The sequence below is a fragment of the Oncorhynchus mykiss genome, chromosome 11 (genome assembly GCF_013265735.2).
Source record: "Oncorhynchus mykiss isolate Arlee chromosome 11, USDA_OmykA_1.1, whole genome shotgun sequence".
Taxonomy (NCBI): domain Eukaryota; kingdom Metazoa; phylum Chordata; class Actinopteri; order Salmoniformes; family Salmonidae; genus Oncorhynchus; species Oncorhynchus mykiss.
The window spans coordinates 80884970-80907146 of record NC_048575.1 but is presented as its reverse complement, the minus strand read 5'-3'; the positions used below and the strand labels follow the sequence as shown (position 1 = coordinate 80907146).

Below are 22177 nucleotides of genomic sequence, written 5' to 3'. Positions count from 1 at the left end.
ACTAGGTATCCCCCCTTTCTCTTCCCATATAGATAGCTTCAGAGTTCTCCTCGGTGAACACTTTTCAGAGACCAGACCAAAGTTAATATTTAATTATTCAATCACACATTCAATAATCAGTCCTCTGGATACTGTAACAGAGATATAGTCAGTCCTCTGGATACTGTAACAGAGATATAGTCAGTCCTCTGGATACTGTAACAGAGATATAGTCAGTCCTCTGGATACTGTAACAGAGATACAGTCAGTCCTCTGGATACTGTAACAGAGATATAGTCAGTCCTCTGGATACTGTAACAGAGATATAGTCAGTCCTCTGGATACTGTAACAGAGATATAGTCAGTCCTCTGGATACTGTAACAGAGATATAGTCAGTCCTCTGGATACTGTAACAGAGATATAGTCAGTCCTCTGGATACTGTAACAGAGATATAGTCAGTCCTCTGGATACTGTTACAGAGATATAGTCAGTCCTCTGGATACTGTAACAGAGATATAGTCAGTCCTCTGGATACTGTAACAGAGAGATAGTCAGTCCTCTGGATACTGTAACAGAGAGATAGTCAGTCCTCTGGATACTGTAACAGAGAGATAGTCAGTCCTCTGGATACTGTAACAGAGAGATAGTCAGTCCTCTGGATACTGTAACAGAGATATAGTCAGTCCTCTGGATACTGTAACAGAGATATAGTCAGTCCTCTGGATACTGTAACAGAGATATAGTCAGTCCTCTGGATACTGTAACAGAGATATAGTCAGTCCTCTGGATACTGTAACAGAGATATAGTCAGTCCTCTGGATACTGTAACAGAGATATAGTCAGTCCTCTGGATACTGTAACAGACATATAGTCAGTCCTCTGGATACTGTAACAGAGAGATAGTCAGTCCTCTGGATACTGTAACAGAGAGATAGTCAGTCCTCTGGATACTGTAACAGAGAGATAGTCAGTCCTCTGGATACTGTAACAGAGATATAGTCAGTCCTCTGGATACTGTAACAGAGATATAGTCAGTCCTCTGGATACTGTAACAGAGATATAGTCAGTCCTCTGGATACTGTAACAGAGAGATAGTCAGTCCTCTGGATACTGTAACAGAGAGATAGTCAGTCCTCTGGATACTGTAACAGAGATATAGTCAGTCCTCTGGATACTGTAACAGAGATATAGTCAGTCCTCTGGATACTGTAACAGAGATATAGTCAGTCCTCTGGATACTGTAACAGAGATATAGTCAGTCCTCTGGATACTGTAACAGAGATATAGTCAGTCCTCTGGATACTGTAACAGAGATATAGTCAGTCCTCTGGATACTGTAACAGAGATATAGTCAGTCCTCTGGATACTGTTACAGAGATATAGTCAGTCCTATGGATACTGTAACAGAGATATAGTCAGTCCTCTGGATACTGTAACAGAGAGATAGTCAGTCCTCTGGATACTGTAACAGAGAGATAGTCAGTCCTCTGGATACTGTAACAGAGAGATAGTCAGTCCTCTGGATACTGTAACAGAGATATAGTCAGTCCTCTGGATACTGTAACAGAGATATAGTCAGTCCTCTGGATACTGTAACAGAGATATAGTCAGTCCTCTGGATACTGTAACAGAGATATAGTCAGTCCTCTGGATACTGTAACAGAGATATAGTCAGTCCTCTGGATACTGTAACAGAGATATAGTCAGTCCTCTGGATACTGTAACAGAGATATAGTCAGTCCTCTGGATACTGTAACAGACATATAGTCAGTCCTCTGGATACTGTAACAGAGAGATAGTCAGTCCTCTGGATACTGTAACAGAGAGATAGTCAGTCCTCTGGATACTGTAACAGAGAGATAGTCAGTCCTCTGGATACTGTAACAGAGATATAGTCAGTCCTCTGGATACTGTAACAGAGATATAGTCAGTCCTCTGGATACTGTAACAGAGATATAGTCAGTCCTCTGGATACTGTAACAGAGAGATAGTCAGTCCTCTGGATACTGTAACAGAGAGATAGTCAGTCCTCTGGATACTGTAACAGAGAGATAGTCAGTCCTCTGGATACTGTAACAGAGATATAGTCAGTCCTCTGGATACTGTAACAGAGATATAGTCAGTCCTCTGGATACTGTAACAGAGATATAGTCAGTCCTCTGGATACTGTACACAATTAAGGCCGAGTCTGCAAGGATGTTTATTGTTCTTCAAGGGGGAAATGCGTCCATGTTGAAGTGAAATGCCATGTGATCAAGTGATCACTTTGGAAATAAGTGTTTTCATGTGTCATCCACTGGGATTCAACATGCACATCTTGTCTATGTATGTTTTCTTGTCACACCAAGATAATAAAAAAAAAAAATCATATTGTTTCTCCCCCGCAGAGAGTTCCTCCGGCTGGGCAACCCTCTAAACTGTGGAGCCTGGGACAAGAAGCTGCTCAAACAGTATCGTGTCCACAAACCCTCCTCCCTTAGCTACGACGCAGAGATGAGAAGTAAGACACCACTCTCAATGTTGTGTGTGTGTATACAGTGCCTTGCAAAAGTATTCGGCCCCCTTGAACTTTGTGACCTTTTGCCACATTTCAGGCTTCAAACATAAAGATATAAAACTGTATTTTTTTGTGAAGAATCAACAACAAGTGGGACACAATCATGAAGTGGAACGACATTTATTGGATATTTCAAACTTTTTTAACAAATCAAAAACTGAAAAATTGGGCGTGCAAAATTATTCAGCCCCCTTAAGTTAATACTTTGTAGCGCCACCTTTTGCTGCGATTACAGCTGTAAGTCGCTTGGGGTATGTCTCTATCAGTTTTGCACATCGAGAGACTGACATTTTTTCCCATTCCTCCTTGCAAAACAGCTCGAGCTCAGTGAGGTTGGATGGAGAGCATTTGTGAACAGCAGTTTTCAGTTCTTTCCACAGATTCTCGATTGGATTCAGGTCTGGACTTTGACTTGGCCATTCTAACACCTGGATATATTTATTTTTGAACCATTCCATTGTAGATTTTGCTTTATGTTTTGGATCATTGTCTTGTTGGAAGACAAATCTCCGTCCCAGTCTCAGGTCTTTTGCAGACTCCATCAGGTTTTCTTCCAGAATGGTCCTGTATTTGGCTCCATCCATCTTCCCATCAATTTTAACCATCTTCCCTGTCCCTGCTGAAGAAAAGCAGGCCCAAACCATGATGCTGCCACCACCATGTTTGACAGTGGGGATGGTGTGTTGCTTTTACGCCAAACATAACGTTTTGCATTGTTGCCAAAAAGTTCAATTTTGGTTTCATCTGACCAGAGCACCTTCTTCCACATGTTTGGTGTGTCTCCCAGGTGGCTTGTGGCAAACTTTAAACAACAATTTTTATGGATATCTTTAAGAAATGGCTTTCTTCTTGCCACTCTTCCATAAAGGCCAGATTTGTGCAATATACGACTGATTGTTGTCCTATGGACAGAGTCTCCCACCTCAGCTGTAGATCTCTGCAGTTCATCCAGAGTGATCATGGGCCTCTTGGCTGCATCTCTGATCAGTCTTCTCCTTGTATGAGCTGAAAGTTTAGAGGGACGGCCAGGTCTTGGTAGATTTGCAGTGGTCTGATACTCCTTCCATTTCAATATTATCGCTTGCACAGTGCTCCTTGGGATGTTTAAAGCTTGGGTAATCTTTTTGTATCCAAATTCCGGCTTTAAACAGTATCTCGGACCTGCCTGGTGTGTTCCTTGTTCTTCATGATGCTCTCTGCGCTTTTAACGGACCTCTGAGACTATCACAGTGCAGGTGCATTTATACGGAGACTTGATTACACACAGCTGGATTGTATTTATCATCATTAGTCATTTAGGTCAACATTGGATCATTCAGAGATCCTCACTGAACTTCTGGAGAGCTGCACTGAAAGTAAAGGGGCTGAATAATTTTGCACGCCCAATTTTTCAGTTTGTGATTTGTTAAAAAAGTTTGAAATATCCAATAAATGTCGTTCCACTTCATTATTGTGTCCCACTTGTTGTTGATTCTTCACAAAAAAATACAGTTTTATATGTTTATGTTTGAAGCCTGAAATGTGGCAAAAGGTCGCAAAGTTCAAGGGGGCCGAATACTTTCGCAAGGCACTGTGTGTGTGTGTGTGTGTATATATATATATATATATATATATATATACACACACACACACAGTACCGGTCAAAAGATTGGATACAGCTACCCATTCAAGGGTTTTTCTTTATTTTTACTATTTTCTACATTGTAGAATAATAGTGCAAGACATCAAAACTGGGAAATAACACATTATGGAATCATGTAGTAACCAAAAAATGTTAAACAAATCAATATATTTTAGTTTCTTCAAGTAGCCACTGTTTGCCTTGATGACAGCTTTGCACACTCTTGGCATTCTCTCAACCAGCTTCACCTCAACCAGCTTTTCCAACAGTCTTGAAGGAGTTCCCACATATGCTGAGCACTTGTTGGCTGCTTTTCCTTCACTCTGTGGTCAAACTCATCCAAAACCATTTCAACTGGGTTGAGGTCAGGTGATTGTGGAGACCAGGTCATCTGATGCAGCACTCCATCACTCTCCTTCTTGGTCAAATAGCCCTTACACAGCCTGGAGGTGTGTTGGGTCATTGTCCTGTTGAAAAACAAATGATAGTCCCACTAAGCGCAAACCAGATGGGATGGCGTTTCAATGCAGAATGCTGTGGTAGCCATACTGGTTAAGTGTGCCTTGAATTCTAAATACATCACAGACAGTGTCACTAGCAAAGCACCATCACACCTCCTCCTCCATGCTTCACAGTGAGAACCACACATGCAGAGATAATCCGTTCACCTAATCTAATGTCCATTGCTCGTGTTTCTTTGCCCAATGCAAGTCTCTTCTTCTTATCGGTGTCCTTTAGTAGTGATTTCTTTACAGCAATTTGACCATAAAGGCCAGATTCATGCAGTCTCCTCTGAACAGTTGATGTTGAGATGTGTCTGTTTCTTGAACTCTGTGAAGCATTTATTTGGGCTGCAATTTCTACAGTTAACTCTAATGAACTTATCCTCTGCAGCAGAGGTAACTCTGGGTCTTCCTTTCCTGTGGCGGTCCTCATGAGAGCCAGTTTCATCATAGCGCTTGATGGTTTTTGCGACTGCACTTAAAGAAACTTTCAACGTTTTTGAACATTCTCCGGATTGACTGACCTTAAAGTAAGGATGGACTGTCATTTCTCTTTGCTTATTTGCGCTGTTCTTGCCATAATATGGACTTGGTCTTTTACCTTGTCACAACACAACTGATTCGCTCAAATGCATTTTTTACTTTTAACAAGGCTCACCTATTTATTGAAATGCATTCCAGATGACTACCCCATGAAGCTGGTTGAGAGAATGCCAAGAGTGTGCAAAGCTGTCGTTAAGGCAAAGGGTGGCTACTTTGAAGAATCTCAAATATAACATATATTTTGAATTGTTTAACACTTTTTTGGTTACTACATGATTCCATATGTGTTATTTCATTGTTTTAATAATAATTCTACAATGTAGAAATAGTATATGAGGAAAATTGTTATTTGGCCTTACTGCTATCAGCCCATATAAATGCAGTGAATAACAGATTCACTGCATGGAACAACAGATCATTATAGATGCAGAATAAGGCTTTATAGATGCAGAATAAGGCTTTATAGATGCAGAATAAGGCTTTATAGATGCAGAATAAGGCATTATAGATGCAGAATAAGGCTTTATAGATGCAGAATAAGGCTTTATAGATGCAGAATAAGGCTTTATAGATGCAGAATAAGGCATTATAGATGCAGAATAAGGCTTTATAGATGCAGAATAAGGCTTTATCGATGCAGAATAAGGCATTATAGATGCAGAATAAGGCGCTATAGATGCACAATAAGGCTTTATAGATGCAGAATAAGGCTTTATAGATGCATAATAAGGCTTTATAGATGCAGAATAAGGCTTTATAGATGCAGAATAAGGCTTTATAGATGCATAATAAGGCTTTATAGATGCAGAATAAGGCGCTATAGATGCAGAATAAGGCGCTATAGATGCAGAATAAGGCTTTATAGATGCAGAATAAGGCTTTATAGATGCAGAATAAGGCTTTATAGATGCAGAATAAGGCTTTATAGATGCAGAATAAGGCATTATAGATGCAGAATAAGGCTTTATAGATGCAGAATAAGGCATTATAGATGCAGAATAAGGCATTATAGATGCAGAATAAGGCATTATAGATGCAGAATAAGGCATTATGTGTGCGTGTGTCATAGAAAGTGTTACCAGAAAGTTTTTCTGCAGGGCGAGATGGACAGGAGGAAAGACGTGCAGTTTGAAAAGGCCAACAAATTACTCCCAGCAAATTTATTTTTCCTTTTATCCTCCTGCTGTTAGTTGATCCATTCGGTTGTATCCAGTCAGTTACTGTAGTGGAGAATAGATTGAGGGGTTTTTGCCAGGAGATGAGCTTTCTCTAGCTTTAATTGCCAGTGGAAATGACTTTCTGGAGACGGTAATCCTTCACGATTGCACACCAGAAGGAGCTTATTGTAACGTTATTGAAATGTCGCTGCAACCTAAACCGACAACGTTATGTGGGCTGCTTCCTAGACCTTGACTAATCACCTTCAGATAATTACCTGAGGTGAATTTGTCCGTCAGTGCTGAGTGATTAAACTTAAATTTCATTTAGATCTTTCTGTTATTAAACAACTGATTGACTGACGTCGGTTCAATTACTTGATTTCCATTTTTTTTTTTTATGTTTTAATGTTTATTTTTTAGGCCAAGGCGCCATTTCTCTAGAGATACTACCTGAGTAGAGATGATGACTTTAAGGAGAGCACAGAGATCACCTAGAGGATCTGGCTGGCAGATACTGCCTGAGCAGAGATGATGACTTTAAGGAGAGCACAGAGATAACCTAGATGATCTGGCTGGCACTGCCTGAGCAGAGATGATGACTTTAAGGAGAGCACAGAGATAACCTAGATGATCTGGCTGGCTGATATTGCCTGAGCAGAGATGATGACTTTAAGGAGAGCACAGAGATAACCTAGATGATCTGGCTGGCAGATACTGCCTGAGCAGAGATGATGACTTTAAGGAGAGCACAGAGATAACCTAGATGATCTGGCTGGCAGATACTGCCTGAGCAGAGATGATGACTTCAAGGAGAGCACAGAGATAACCTAGATGATCTGGCTGGCTGATACTGCCTGAGCAGAGATGGTGACTTTAAGGAATGAACATGAATAAAGTCATGACATAAAACCTAAGTAATATACACAACTGAAATATTATTTCATAGTCATTTCCTGTTTCTCTGTTGATGTCTACCCAATGTGGACCTGACAGAGACCATGGAACATTTTCAATGTTTTGACATTTGAAAGTTCAATATTTTTGGTCTTTTGAATTTCCATTAAAAAGCTCTACAATCATTATAATGTCATTATTTCATAATGCATTTAAGCATTTTTTTTTTTTACAAAACCAACTTTGGGAAAAACAGTTTTTTTAATAGCCAAACCCTAACCGAAATTACCTCAAAAAAGCACTAATCGCTCAGCATTACCTTCCGTAAAAGTTAATGTCTTAACTATCTTAATTCCCAATTAGGCTCAATTTACAGCCTCTGGGTAATTTCATGTAAACCGCCAGTCTTGTCAAAGTATAACGGGAAAGCCTGAGTTTGTCAGACTAATGATCATTGTCTATTTAGTAAGGGAATGTTTGCAATGTGGTTATGGTTATTTAGCTGTAACATAAATCTCTAAATTGTCCTTCCCTCACTGTAATGGGATATTTTCCAAATGAAAATTACCTCATTTTCTCTCAATAGTCTAATAGTACCTCCTTCCTCTACTCCTAGGCCCTGTTTCAATAGTCTATTAGTACCTCCTTCCTCTACTCTCAGGCCCTGTTTCAATAGTCTAATAGTACCTCCTTCCTCTACTCTCAGGCCCTGTTTCAATAGTCTAATAGTACCTCCTTCCTCTGTTCTCAGGCCCTGTTTCAATAGTCTAATAGTACTTCCTTCCTCTACTCCTAGGCCCTGTTTCAATAGTCTAACAGTACCTCCTTCCTCTACTCTCAGGCCCTGTTTCAATAGTCTAATAGTACTTCCTTCCTCTACTCCTAGGCCCTGTTTCAATAGTCTAACAGTACCTCCTTCTCTACTCTCAGGCCCTGTTTCAATAGTCTAACAGTACCTCCTTCCTCTACTCTCAGGCCCTGTTTCAATAGTCTAATAGTACCTCCTTCGTCTACAGACTCTATGACTATATCGATGGAGGGCTGTTTTGGTCCCGACACCGTGTTCCCAGCGGCCGGTGAAGACAACAGTCAGTACCGAATCAGCCGTAGCCTGGTGCGCTCGGCCGAGGGGAGCACCGTGCCGCTCACACGCGTCAAGTGCCTGGTCTCCATGACAACGCCCCACGACATCCGCCTTCACGGCTCGGCCGTCACTCCAGCCTTCGTGGAGTTTGACACCTCGCTGGAGGGCTTTGGGTGAGAAGACGCACGGACACACACACACACACACACACACACACACACACACAGACAGACACCCCACACCACACACAGACACACCACACACAGACACACAGACACACAGAGACACACACACACACACACAGACAGACACCCCACACCACACACAGACACACAGACACACAGACACACAGAGACACACACACACACACAGACAGACACCCCACACCACACACAGACACACAGACACAGACAGACAGACAGACAGACCCCACACCCCACCCCACCACACACAGACACACCACACAGAGACACACACACACACACAGACAGACACCCCACACCACACACATACACACCACACACAGACACACCACACACAGACACACAGAGACACACCACACAAAGACACACACACACACACACACACACACACACACAGGGCTTTTGGGTATACACACATTTATTTTATTCACTGTTGTCACTGGTTGCAAAATGTTCCTAAAATTCCCTGAGATTTCCAGAAATCCCTCCCTGTGTTATTTCCTTCTGATTCTCTGAATCTTCCAACTGAGATTTCTGGCAAACCTGGGAATTTTGCGAAAGTTGTTTGGAATTCTGCGACCCCTTGCTGTCGTCACTTGCACTTTTGGGGTTATTCCTTTGGTTCTGTTGGTTCCACAAGACAGATTTCATCGTTGCTTGTTTTGTTACCTTCAGTTTTCCTTTTCGTTATTACATCTTCTTTATTGCATATTATTTATGTCAGGAACACCTGTCTCTGTCACAGCAGGGAGGTTATTTATATCAGGAACACCTGTCTCTGTCACAGCAGGGAGGTTATTTATATCAGGAACACCTGTCTCTGTCACAGCAGGGAGGTTATTTATATCAGGAACACCTGTCTCTGTCACAGAAGGGAGGTTATTTATATCAGGAACACCTGTCTCTGTCACAGCAGGGAGGTTATTTATATCAGGAACACCTGTCTGTCACAGCAGGGAGGTTATTTATATCAGGAACACCTGTCTCTGTCACAGCAGGGAGGTTATTTATATCAGGAACACCTGTCTGTCACAGCAGGGAGGTTATTTATATCAGGAACACCTGTCTCTGTCACAGCAGGGAGGTTATTTATATCAGGAACACCTGTCTCTGTCACAGCAGGGAGGTTATTTATATCAGGAACACCTGTCTCTGTCACAGCAGGGAGGTTATTTATATCAGGAACACCTGTCTCTGTCACAGCAGGGAGGTTATTTATATCAGGAACACCTGTCTCTGTCACAGCAGGGAGGTTATTTATATCAGGAACACCTGTCTCTGTCACAGCAGGGAGGTTATTTATATCAGGAACACCTGTCTCTGTCACAGCAGGGAGGTTATTTATATCAGGAACACCTGTCTGTCACAGCAGGGAGGTTATTTATATCAGGAACACCTGTCTCTGTCACAGCAGGGAGGTTATTTATATCAGGAACACCTGTCTCTGTCACAGCAGGGAGGTTATTTATATCAGGAACACCTGTCTCTGTCACAGCAGGGAGGTTATTTATATCAGGAACACCTGTCTCTGTCACAGCAGGGAGGTTATTTATATCAGGAACACCTGTCTCTGTCACAGCAGGGAGGTTATTTATATCAGGAACGCCTGTCTCTGTCACAGCAGGGAGGTTATTTATATCAGGAACACCTGTCTCTGTCACAGCAGGGAGGTTATTTATATCAGGAACACCTGTCTCTGTCACAGCAGGGAGGTTATTTATATCAGGAACACCTGTCTCTGTCACAGCAGGGAGGTTATTTATATCAGGAACACCTGTCTCTGTCACAGCAGGGAGGTTATTTATATCAGGAACGCCTGTCTCTGTCACAGCAGGGAGGTTATTTATATCAGGAACACCTGTCTCTGTCACAGCAGGGAGGTTATTTATGTCAGGAACACCTGTCTCTGTCACAGCAGGGAGGTTATTTATATCAGGAACACCTGTCTCTGTCACAGCAGGGAGGTTATTTATATCAGGAACACCTGTCTCTGTCACAGCAGGGAGGTTATTTATATCAGGAACACCTGTCTCTGTCACAGCAGGGAGGTTATTTATATCAGGAGCACCTGTCTCTGTCACAGCAGGGAGGTTATTTATATCAGGAACACCTGTCTCTGTCACAGCAGGGAGGTTATTTATATCAGGAACACCTGTCTCTGTCACAGCAGGGAGGTTATTTATATCAGGAACGCCTGTCTCTGTCACAGCAGGGAGGTTATTTATATCAGGAACACCTGTCTCTGTCACAGCAGGGAGGTTATTTATATCAGGAACACCTGTCTCTGTCACAGCAGGGAGGTTATTTATATCAGGAACACCTGTCTCTGTCACAGCAGGGAGGTTATTTATATCAGGAACACCTGTCTCTGTCACAGCAGGGAGGTTATTTATGTCAGGAACACCTGTCTCTGTCACAGCAGGGAGGTTATTTATATCAGGAACACCTGTCTCTGTCACAGCAGGGAGGTTATTTATATCAGGAACACCTGTCTCTGTCACAGCAGGGAGGTTATTTATGTCAGGAACACCTGTCTCTGTCACAGCAGGGAGGTTATTTATATCAGGAACACCTGTCTCTGTCACAGCAGGGAGGTTATTTATATCAGGAACACCTGTCTCTGTCACAGCAGGGAGGTTATTTATATCAGGAACACCTGTCTGTCACAGCAGGGAGGTTATTTATATTTGGAACACCTGTCTCTGTCACAGCAGGGAGGTTATTTATATCAGGAACGCCTGTCTCTGTCACAGCAGGGAGGTTATTTATATCAGGAACGCCTGTCTCTGTCACAGCAGGGAGGTTATTTATATCAGGAACACCTGTCTCTGTCACAGCAGGGAGGTTATTTATATCAGGAACGCCTGTCTCTGTCACAGCAGGGAGGTTATTTATATCAGGAACACCTGTCTCTGTCACAGCAGGGAGGTTATTTATATCAGGAACACCTGTCTCTGTCACAGCAGGGAGGTTATTTATATCAGGAACACCTGTCTCTGTCACAGCAGGGAGGTTATTTATATCAGGAACGCCTGTCTCTGTCACAGCAGGGAGGTTATTTATATCAGGAACACCTGTCTCTGTCACAGCAGGGAGGTTATTTATATCAGGAACACCTGTCTCTGTCACAGCAGGGAGGTTATTTATATCAGGAACACCTGTCTCTGTCACAGCAGGGAGGTTATTTATATCAGGAACACCTGTCTCTGTCACAGCAGGGAGGTTATTTATATCAGGAACACCTGTCTCTGTCACAGCAGGGAGGTTATTTATATCAGGAACGCCTGTCTCTGTCACAGCAGGGAGGTTATTTATATCAGGAACACCTGTCTCTGTCACAGCAGGGAGGTTATTTATGTCAGGAACACCTGTCTCTGTCACAGCAGGGAGGTTATTTATATCAGGAACACCTGTCTCTGTCACAGCAGGGAGGTTATTTATATCAGGAACACCTGTCTCTGTCACAGCAGGGAGGTTATTTATGTCAGGAACACCTGTCTCTGTCACAGCAGGGAGGTTATTTATGTCAGGAACACCTGTCTCTGTCACAGCAGGGAGGTTATTTATATCAGGAACACCTGTCTCTGTCACAGCAGGGAGGTTATTTATATCAGGAACACCTGTCTCTGTCACAGCAGGGAGGTTATTTATATCAGGAACACCTGTCTCTGTCACAGCAGGGAGGTTATTTATATCAGGAACACCTGTCTCTGTCACAGCAGGGAGGTTATTTATATCAGGAACACCTGTCTCTGTCACAGCAGGGAGGTTATTTATGTCAGGAACACCTGTCTCTGTCACAGCAGGGAGGTTATTTATATCAGGAACACCTGTCTCTGTCACAGCAGGGAGGTTATTTATATCAGGAACACCTGTCTCTGTCACAGCAGGGAGGTTATTTATGTCAGGAACACCTGTCTCTGTCACAGCAGGGAGGTTATTTATATCAGGAACACCTGTCTCTGTCACAGCAGGGAGGTTATTTATATCAGGAACACCTGTCTCTGTCACAGCAGGGAGGTTATTTATATCAGGAACACCTGTCTGTCACAGCAGGGAGGTTATTTATATCAGGAACACCTGTCTCTGTCACAGCAGGGAGGTTATTTATATCAGGAACGCCTGTTTCTGTCACAGCAGGGAGGTTATTTATATCAGGAACGCCTGTCTCTGTCACAGCAGGGAGGTTATTTATATCAGGAACACCTGTCTCTGTCACAGCAGGGAGGTTATTTATATCAGGAACGCCTTTCTCTGTCACAGCAGGGAGGTTATTTATATCAGGAACACCTGTCTCTGTCACAGCAGGGAGGTTATTTATATCAGGAACACCTGTCTCTGTCACAGCAGGGAGGTTATTTATATCAGGAACACCTGTCTCTGTCACAGCAGGGAGGTTATTTATATCAGGAACACCTGTCTCTGTCACAGAAGGGAGGTTATTTATATCAGGAACACCTGTCTCTGTCACAGCAGGGAGGTTATTTATATCAGGAACGCCTGTCTCTGTCACAGCAGGGAGGTTATTTATATCAGGAACACCTGTCTCTGTCACAGCAGGGAGGTTATTTATATCAGGAACACCTGTCTCTGTCACAGCAGGGAGGTTATTTATATCAGGAACACCTGTCTCTGTCACAGCAGGGAGGTTATTTATATCAGGAACACCTGTCTGTCACAGCAGGGAGGTTATTTATATCAGGAACACCTGTCTCTGTCACAGCAGGGAGGTTATTTATGTCAGGAACACCTGTCTCTGTCACAGCAGGGAGGTTATTTATATCAGGAACACCTGTCTCTGTCACAGCAGGGAGGTTATTTATATCAGGAACACCTGTCTGTCACAGCAGGGAGGTTATTTATATCAGGAACACCTGTCTCTGTCACAGCAGGGAGGTTATTTATATCAGGAACACCTGTCTGTCACAGCAGGGAGGTTATTTATATCAGGAACACCTGTCTCTGTCACAGCAGGGAGGTTATTTATATCAGGAACACCTGTCTCTGTCACAGCAGGGAGGTTATTTATATCAGGAACACCTGTCTCTGTCACAGCAGGGAGGTTATTTATATCAGGAACACCTGTCTGTCACAGCAGGGAGGTTATTTATATCAGGAACACCTGTCTGTCACAGCAGGGAGGTTATTTATATCAGGAACACCTGTCTCTGTCACAGCAGGGAGGTTATTTATATCAGGAACACCTGTCTGTCACAGCAGGGAGGTTATTTATATCAGGAACACCTGTCTGTCACAGCAGGGAGGTTATTTATGTCACGAACGCCTGTCTCTGTCAAAGCAGGGAGGTTATTTATATCAGGAACACCTGTCTGTCACAGCAGGGAGGTTATTTATATCAGGAACACCTGTCTGTCACAGAAGGGAGGTTATTTATGTCACGAACGCCTGTCTCTGTCACAGCAGGGAGGTTATTTATATCAGGAACACCTGTCTCTGTCACAGCAGGGAGGTTATTTATATCAGGAACACCTGTCTGTCACAGCAGGGAGGTTATTTATATCAGGAACACCTGTCTGTCACAGAAGGGAGGTTATTTATGTCACGAACGCCTGTCTCTGTCACAGCAGGGAGGTTATTTATATCAGGAACACCTGTCTGTCACAGCAGGGAGGTTATTTATATCAGGAACACCTGTCTCTGTCACAGCAGGGAGGTTATTTATATCAGGAACACCTGTCTCTGTCACAGCAGGGAGGTTATTTATATCAGGAACACCTGTCTCTGTCACAGCAGGGAGGTTATTTATATCAGGAACACCTGTCTCTGTCACAGCAGGGAGGTTATTTATATCAGGAACACCTGTCTCTGTCACAGCAGGGAGGTTATTTATATCAGGAACACCTGTCTGTCACAGCAGGGAGGTTATTTATATCAGGAACACCTGTCTGTCACAGAAGGGAGGTTATTTATGTCACGAACGCCTGTCTCTGTCACAGCAGGGAGGTTATTTATATCAGGAACACCTGTCTGTCACAGCAGGGAGGTTATTTATATCAGGAACACCTGTCTGTCACAGAAGGGAGGTTATTTATGTCACGAACGCCTGTCTCTGTCACAGCAGGGAGGTTATTTATATCAGGAACACCTGTCTGTCACAGCAGGGAGGTTATTTATATCAGGAACACCTGTCTGTCACAGCAGGGAGGTTATTTATGTCACGAACGCCTGTCTCTGTCACAGCAGGGAGGTTATTTATATCAGGAACACCTGTCTGTCACAGCAGGGAGGTTATTTATATCAGGAACACCTGTCTCTGTCACAGCAGGGAGGTTATTTATATCAGGAACACCTGTCTCTGTCACAGCAGGGAGGTTATTTATATCAGGAACACCTGTCTCTGTCACAGCAGGGAGGTTATTTATATCAGGAACACCTGTCTCTGTCACAGCAGGGAGGTTATTTATATCAGGAACACCTGTCTCTGTCACAGCAGGGAGGTTATTTATATCAGGAACACCTGTCTGTTATTCTCCCTCTCCTTTCTTTCATGCTGTTGAAATGTGCATAAAATTGGGCAGATTTTTTTCTCAATAATACACACACACAGGCGGACTCTGACATGCGTACACACACACACACACACACACACACACACACACACACACACACACACACACACACCAGTGGAGGGATAAATCAGAGGACAGGTTTTTTTAAATGTTTTTAAAATTGTAATTGTAATGGTTTTAATGGAAAAGTATAAAACACATGGGTTCTCTCTGTTACCCGTTCCAGTAATCCTGGAGTTATTGACTCTTAACGGTTACCGCCGCACGCCACACGGTGAGGTCATTTTGAATATAGAATAGCTGGATGCAGCTCAATCCCCTTCTTTCCGCCGATATAAAGTTGGCCGTCTATTCCGTGACACGGGGCTTGTGAAAGCGGTCTTTTTCTACACGAGAGGATCTGGACGAGGAAACGGTCACTAAATAGTCTCTCTAAAACCAAGAAGCCTTTTGAGCTACAAACGGATAAAGATGAGACTCTCGCCAACACGACAGTGTGTCCGTGTGTTTGGGCTCTACGACGTTTCACAAGCTTTACAGCAGTCGTCTGTAAACTGTCTCTGTCGTGGGACAATCCTCATTTCGAAGAAGGAAAAAAAAGTATTCTCACAAAACTGACCGAACTAAAAAACAGATACGTCACCAATATTAAAAGTGTAACAGGAACTCAGGAACACGAAGGTGTCTGTTATTACGCTTTCAGGGGAGTCGTCTGAAGGAACCCTATATATTCAAAAGTATGTGGACACCCCTTCAAATTAGTGGATTCTGCTATTTCTGCCACACCCGTTGCTGACAGGTGTATAAAATCAAGCACACCGCCGTGCAATCTCCATAGAGAAATATTGGCAGTAGAATGGCCCGTACTGAAGAAAGTGACATCGTCACAGGATGCCACCTTTCCAACAAGTCAGTTCGTCAACATTTCTGCCTTGCTTGAGCTGCCCCGGTCAACTGTAAGTGTTGTTATTGTGAAGTGGAAACGTCTCGGAGCAACAACTGCTCAGCCGCAAAGTGGTAGGCCACACAAGCTCACAGAACAGGACCACTGCGTGCTGAAGAGCATAAAAATGGTCTGTCCTCGGGTTGCAACACTCACTACTGATTTCCAAACTGCCTCTGGAATTAACGAGAGAGCACAAGAACTGTTCGTCGGGAGCTTCATGAAATGGGTTTCCATGGCCGAGCAGCCGCACACAAGCCTAAGATCACCATGCGCAATGATTTGGCTGATGTGGTGTAAAGGCTCGCCGCCATTAGTCTCTGGAGCAGTGGAAACACGTTCTCTGGAGTGATGAATCACGCTTCACCATCTGGCTGTCCGACGGACTAATCTGGGTTTGGCGGATGCCTGGAGAACGCTACCTGCCTCAATGCATAGTGGCAACTGTAAAGTTTGGTGGAGGATAAATAATGGTATGGAGATGTTTTTCATGGTTTTGGCTAGGACACTTAGTTCCAGTGAAGGGAAATCTTAAAGCTACAGCATACAATTACATTCTAGATGAGTCTGTGCTTCCAACTTTGTGGCAACAGTTTGGGGAAGCACCTTTCCTGTTTCAGCATGACAATGCCCCTATGCACAAAGCGAGGTCCATGCAGAAATTGTTTGTTGAGATTGGTGTGGAAAAAGTTGATTGGCCTGCACAGAGCCCTGACCTCAACCCCATCGAACACTTTTGGGATGAATTGGATCGCCGGCTGCGAGCCAGGCCTTATCGCTTAACATCAGTGCCCAAACTCACTAATCTTGTGGCTGAATGGAAGTCCCCGCAGCAATGTTCCAACATCTAGTGGAAAGCCTTCCCAGAAGAGTGGAGGCTGTTATAGCAGCAAAGGGGGGGACCAACTCCATATTAATGCCCATGATTTTGGAATGAGATGTTCGACAAGCAGGTGTCCACATACTTTTAGTCATGTTGTGTAACCGGGCTGTAAAAATGGTAAAAAAATGCATAGGGGGTGAACCAGTATTCTTATATCTCAGATATAGGACAGACACTTCAAAAGGTTATTCCTTATGATATGTTTTTTGACTGTCGAGTTTTACCATGTACAAATGTGTTTTTTTTTAAAATGTGTCACACAAAACAATGCCACAGATATTTTGAGGGAGCGTGCAGTGCATGCTGACTGCAGGAATTTCCACCAGAGCTGCCGCCTCCAACGTTATTTCAGGGAGGCAAATGACAGTGGGCTGTCATGTGCCTTTTTACTGAGGAGTGGCTTCCCTCTGGCCACTCTGCCATAAAGACCTGATTGGTGGACTGCTGCAGAGATGGTTGTCCTCGACAAAGGAACTCTGGAGCTCATTCAGAGTGACCGTCAGATTCTTAGCCAAAGCCCCCCCCCCCCCCCCCCCCCCCAATTGCTCAGTTTGGTCAGATGGCCAGCTCTTGGTGGTTCCAAACCTCTTCCATTTAAGAATGATAGTGGCCCGTTTGTTCTTGGGGACCTTCAATGCTGCAGAAATGTTAAAATCAAATTTTTCACGTGATTAGCATGTTATGGCGGGGCGGGTGTAGCGAAATGCTTGTGCTTCTAGTTCTCAACAGTGTAGTAATATCTAACAAATTATGCAACATATACTCAATTCACACAAATTTAAGTAGGAATGATTTAAGACTATATATATATATATGTGTGTGGACGAGCAACATTTTATTTTTCTTATTTCACCTTTATTTAACCAGGGAGGCCAGTTGAGAACACCTTTATTTAACCAGGTAGGCCAGTTGAGAACACCTTTATTTAACCAGGTAGGCCAGTTGAGAACACCTTTATTTAACCAGGTAGGCCAGTTGAGAACACCTTTATTTAACCAGGTAGGCCAGTTGAGAACAAGTTCCCTTTATTTAACCGGGTAGGCCAGTTGAGAACACCTTTATTTAACCAGGTAGGCCAGTTGAGAACAAGTTCTCATTTACAACTGCGACCTGGCCAAGATAAAGCAAACAACAACAAAGAGTTACACATAGACAAATGTAGAGTCAGTAAGACAATAGAAAAATATATGTACTGTGTGCAAATGTAGAAGATTAGGGAGGTAAAGGCAATAAATAGGCCATAGAGGCGAAATAATTACAATTTAGCATTAACACTGGAGTGATAGATGTGCAGACGATGATGTGCAAGTAGAAATACTGGGGTGCAAATGAGCAAAAAGAAAAATAACAATATGGGGATGAGGTCGGCCAAAGGAGGAATTGGCTTTGGTGGTGACCAGTGAAATATACCTGCTGGAGTGCGTGCTACGGGTGGGTGTTACTATGGTGACCAGTGAGCTGAGATAAGGCAGGGCTTTACCTAGCAAAGACTTATAGATAACCTGGAGCCAGTGGGTTTGGCAACGAGTATGTAGCGAGGGCCAGCCAACTAGAGCATACAGGTCTCAGTGATGGGTAGTATATGGGGCTTTGGTGACAAAACGGATGGCACTGTGATGAACTACATCCAGTGTTGGAGGCTATTTTGTAAATGATATCGCCGATTTGCGAGGGTATGTTTGGCAGCATGAGTGAAGGAGGCTTTGTTGCGAAATAGGAAGCCAATTCTAGATTTAATTTTGGACTGGAGATGCTTAATGTGAGTCTAGAAGGAGAGTTTACAGTTTAACCAGACACCTAGGTATTTATAGTTGTCCACATATTCTAAGTCAGAACCGTCCAGAGTAGTGATGCTAGTCGGGCGGGTGAGTGCAGGCAACAATCGGTTGAAGAGCATGCATTTAGTTTTACTAGCATTTAAAAGCAGTTGGAGGCCACGGAAGGAGTGTCGTATGGCATTGAAGCTCGTTTGGAGGTTTGTGAACACAGTGTCCAAAGAAGTGCCAGAAGTATACAGAATGGTGTCGTCTGCGTAGAGGTGGATCAGAGATTCACCAGCAGCAAGAGCGACATCATTGATATATACAGAGAAAAGAGTCGGCCCGAAAATTGAACCCTGTGGCACCCCCATAGACTGCCAGAGGTCCGTACACCAGGCACACTGAACTCTGAGAAGTCTGAGAAGTAGTTGGTGAACCATGCGAGGCAGTCATCTGAGAAACCAAGGCTATTGAGTCTGCTGATGAGAATGCGGCGATTGACAGAGTCGAAAGCCTTGGCCAGGTTGATGAATACGGCTGCACAGTAATGTCTCTTATCGATGGCGGTTATGATATTGTTTAGGACCTTGAGTGTGGCTGAGGTGCACCCATGACCAGCTCTGAAGCCAGATTGCATAGCTGAGAAGGTACGGTGGGATTCGAAATGGTCGGTGATCTGTTTGTTAACTTGGCTTTTGAAGACCTTAGAAAGGCAGGGTAAGATAAATATAGGTCTGTAACAGTTTGGGTCTAGAGTGTCTCCCCCTTTGAAAAGGGGGATGACCGCGGCAGCTTTCCAATCTTTGGAGCTGTTGGCCGGGGTAGGGGTAGCCAGGTGGAAAGCATGGCCAGCCGTGGAAAAATGCTTATTGAAATGATCGATAATCGTAGATGTATCGGTGGTGACAGTGTTTCCTAGCTTCAGTGCAGTGGGCATCTGGGAGGAGGAGCCCTTACTTCCCTGAAAAGTTGCATAATGCTGGGGCTATTCGATGCTAATGCAGAACACCACAGGATGTTTTTGTGCTGGTCAAGGGCAGTCAAGTGTGGAGTCAAGGGCAATATCTGTTCTTTTTGAATGGGGCATGCTTATTTAAGATGGTGAGGAAAGCACTTTTAAAGAGCAACCAGGCATCCTCTACTGACGGGATGAGGTCAATATCCTTCCAGGTCGATTAGAAAGGCCTGCTCGCTGAAGTGTTTTAGGTAGCGTTTAACAGTGACCCATTACGGACGCAGGCAATGAGGCAGTGATCGCTGTGATCCTGGTTGAAGATGGCGGAGCTGTATTGAGAGGGCAGGTTGGTCAGGATGGTATCTAAGAGGGTGGTTACGAATTTAGGGTTGTACCTGGTAGGTTCCTTGATAATTTGTGTGAGATTGAGGGCATCTTGCTTAGATTGTAGGATGGCCGGGGTGTTAAGTATATCCCCGTTTAGGTAACCTAACAGTGCGAACTCTGAAGATAGATAGGGGCAATCAATTCACATATGGTGTCCAGGGCACAGCTGGGGGCTGACGGGGGTCTATAGCAAGCAGCAACGGTGAGAGACTTGTTTCTGGAAAGGTGGATTTTGGAAGTAGAAGCTCAAACTGTTTGGGCACAGACCTGGATAGTATGACAGAACTCAGCAGACTATCTATGCAGCAGATTTCAACTCCGCCCCCTTTGGCAGTTCTATCTTGTTGGAAATGTTGTAGTTGGGGATGGAAATGGCAGGATTTTTGGTGGCCTTCCTAAGCCAGGATTCAGACACGGCTAGGCGGTAATACATCCCAACAGGATGCTTTCAATTGTGCATCTGTAAAGAGTTGAGGGTTTTAGGTGACAAGCCAAATTTATTTAGCCTCCTGAGGTTGAGGAGGCTCTGTTCAGTTTGTCAGTGATGTGTACGCAGAGAAGCTTTCCACCTTCTCCACTGCGTTCCCGTCAATGTAGAAGGGGGAGGGGGGGGGGGGGGGGATGCACCCTCTGCTGTTTCCTGAAGTCCACGATCATCTCCTTTGTTTTGTTGATGTTGAATGAGAGGTTGTTTTCCAGGCACCACACTCCCAGAGCCCTCACCTACTCCCTGTAGGCTGTCTCGTCATCGTTGGTAATCAAGGCTACTACTTTTGTGTCGTCTGCGAACTTGATGATTGAGTTGGAGGCGTGCATGGCCACGCAATCGTGGATGAACAGGGAGTACAGGAAGAGGCTGAGCACGCATCCTTGTGGGGACCCAGTGTTAAGGATTATCGGAGTGGAGGTGTTGTTTCCTACCTTCACCACCTGGGGGCGGCCCGTCAGGAAGTCCAGGACCCAGTCGCACAGGGTGGGGTTCAGACCCAGGGCCTCGAGTTTAATGATGAGCTTGGAGGGTACTATGGTGTTGAATGCTGAGCGATACTCAATAAACAGCATTCTTTCATAGTTATTCCTCTTGTACCGATGGGATAGGGCAGGGTGCAGTGTGATGGTGATTGCGTCATCTGTGGATCTATTGGGGCGGTAAGCAAATTGGAGTGTGTCTAGGGTGTCAGGAAAGGTAGAGGTGATATGATCCTTGACTAGTCTCTCAAAGCACTTCATAATGACAGAGGTGAGTGCTACGGGGCGAAAGTCATTTAGTTCAGTTATCTTTGCCTTCTTGGGTACAGGAACAATGATGGCCACCTTGAAGCATGTGGGGACAGCAGACTGGGATAGGGAGTGATTGAATATGTCCGTAAACACTCCATCCAGCTGGTCTGCGCTCTGAGGACGCAGCTAGGGATGCCGTCTGGACTGGTTGCCTTGCGAGGGTTAACACGTTTAAATGTTTTACTCATGTCGTCCACGGAGAAGGACGGTGTCGGAGGCACTGGTTTATCCCCAAAGTGTGCGAAGTGTTTAGTCTGGAAGCAAAACGTCGGTCTCGGTGACGTGACTGGTTTTCCTTTTGTAGTCTGTGGTTGTCTGTAGTCCCTGCCACATAGGTCTTGTGTCTGAGCCGTTGAATTGCGACTCCACTTCATCTCTATATTGACGTTTAGCTTGTTTGATTGTTTTTATTGCCTTGCGGAGTGAATAACTACACTGTTTATATTCTGCCATGTTACCAGTCGCCTTGCCATTGTTAAATGTGGTGGTTCGCGCGAATGCTACCGTCTATCCACAGTTTCTGGTTAGGGTAGGTTTTAATAGTCACAGTGGGTACTACATCTCCTATACACTTCCTTATGAACTCAGTCACTGTATCCGTGTATGCGTCAAGATTATTTTTGCACGCTACCATGGAACATATCCCAGTCCACGTGATCAAAACAATCCTGAAGCGTGGATTCTGATTGGTCAGACCAGCGTTGAGTAGTACGAAGCACGGGCACTTCCTGTTTGAGTTACTGGAGCCGTGGTCAGATTTGCCGACAGGAGGGTGGGGGAGGGCCTTGTAAGCATCCCGGAAGTTTGAATAGCAATGGTCGAGAGTCTTAGTAGTGCGAGTAAGACAGTCAACATGTTGATAGAATTTCAGCAGCCTAGTCCTCAGATTTGC

The 22177-nt window shown here is 44.1% G+C and overlaps 1 protein-coding gene across 4 annotated transcripts in view; it reads left to right on the top strand.

The window, feature by feature from the left end:
• Positions 1 to 22177, top strand: part of wdfy3 (WD repeat and FYVE domain containing 3) — a 218094-nt gene that overhangs the window by 88844 nt on the left and 107073 nt on the right. For all 4 annotated transcript variants that reach the window (XM_036936512.1, XM_036936513.1, XM_036936510.1 and 1 more), the window contains 2 exons: positions 2369 to 2481; positions 8276 to 8516. In XM_036936512.1, coding sequence (XP_036792407.1) covers positions 2369 to 2481; positions 8276 to 8516 — 354 coding nt within the window. The remainder of the gene's footprint in view (positions 1 to 2368; positions 2482 to 8275; positions 8517 to 22177) is intronic.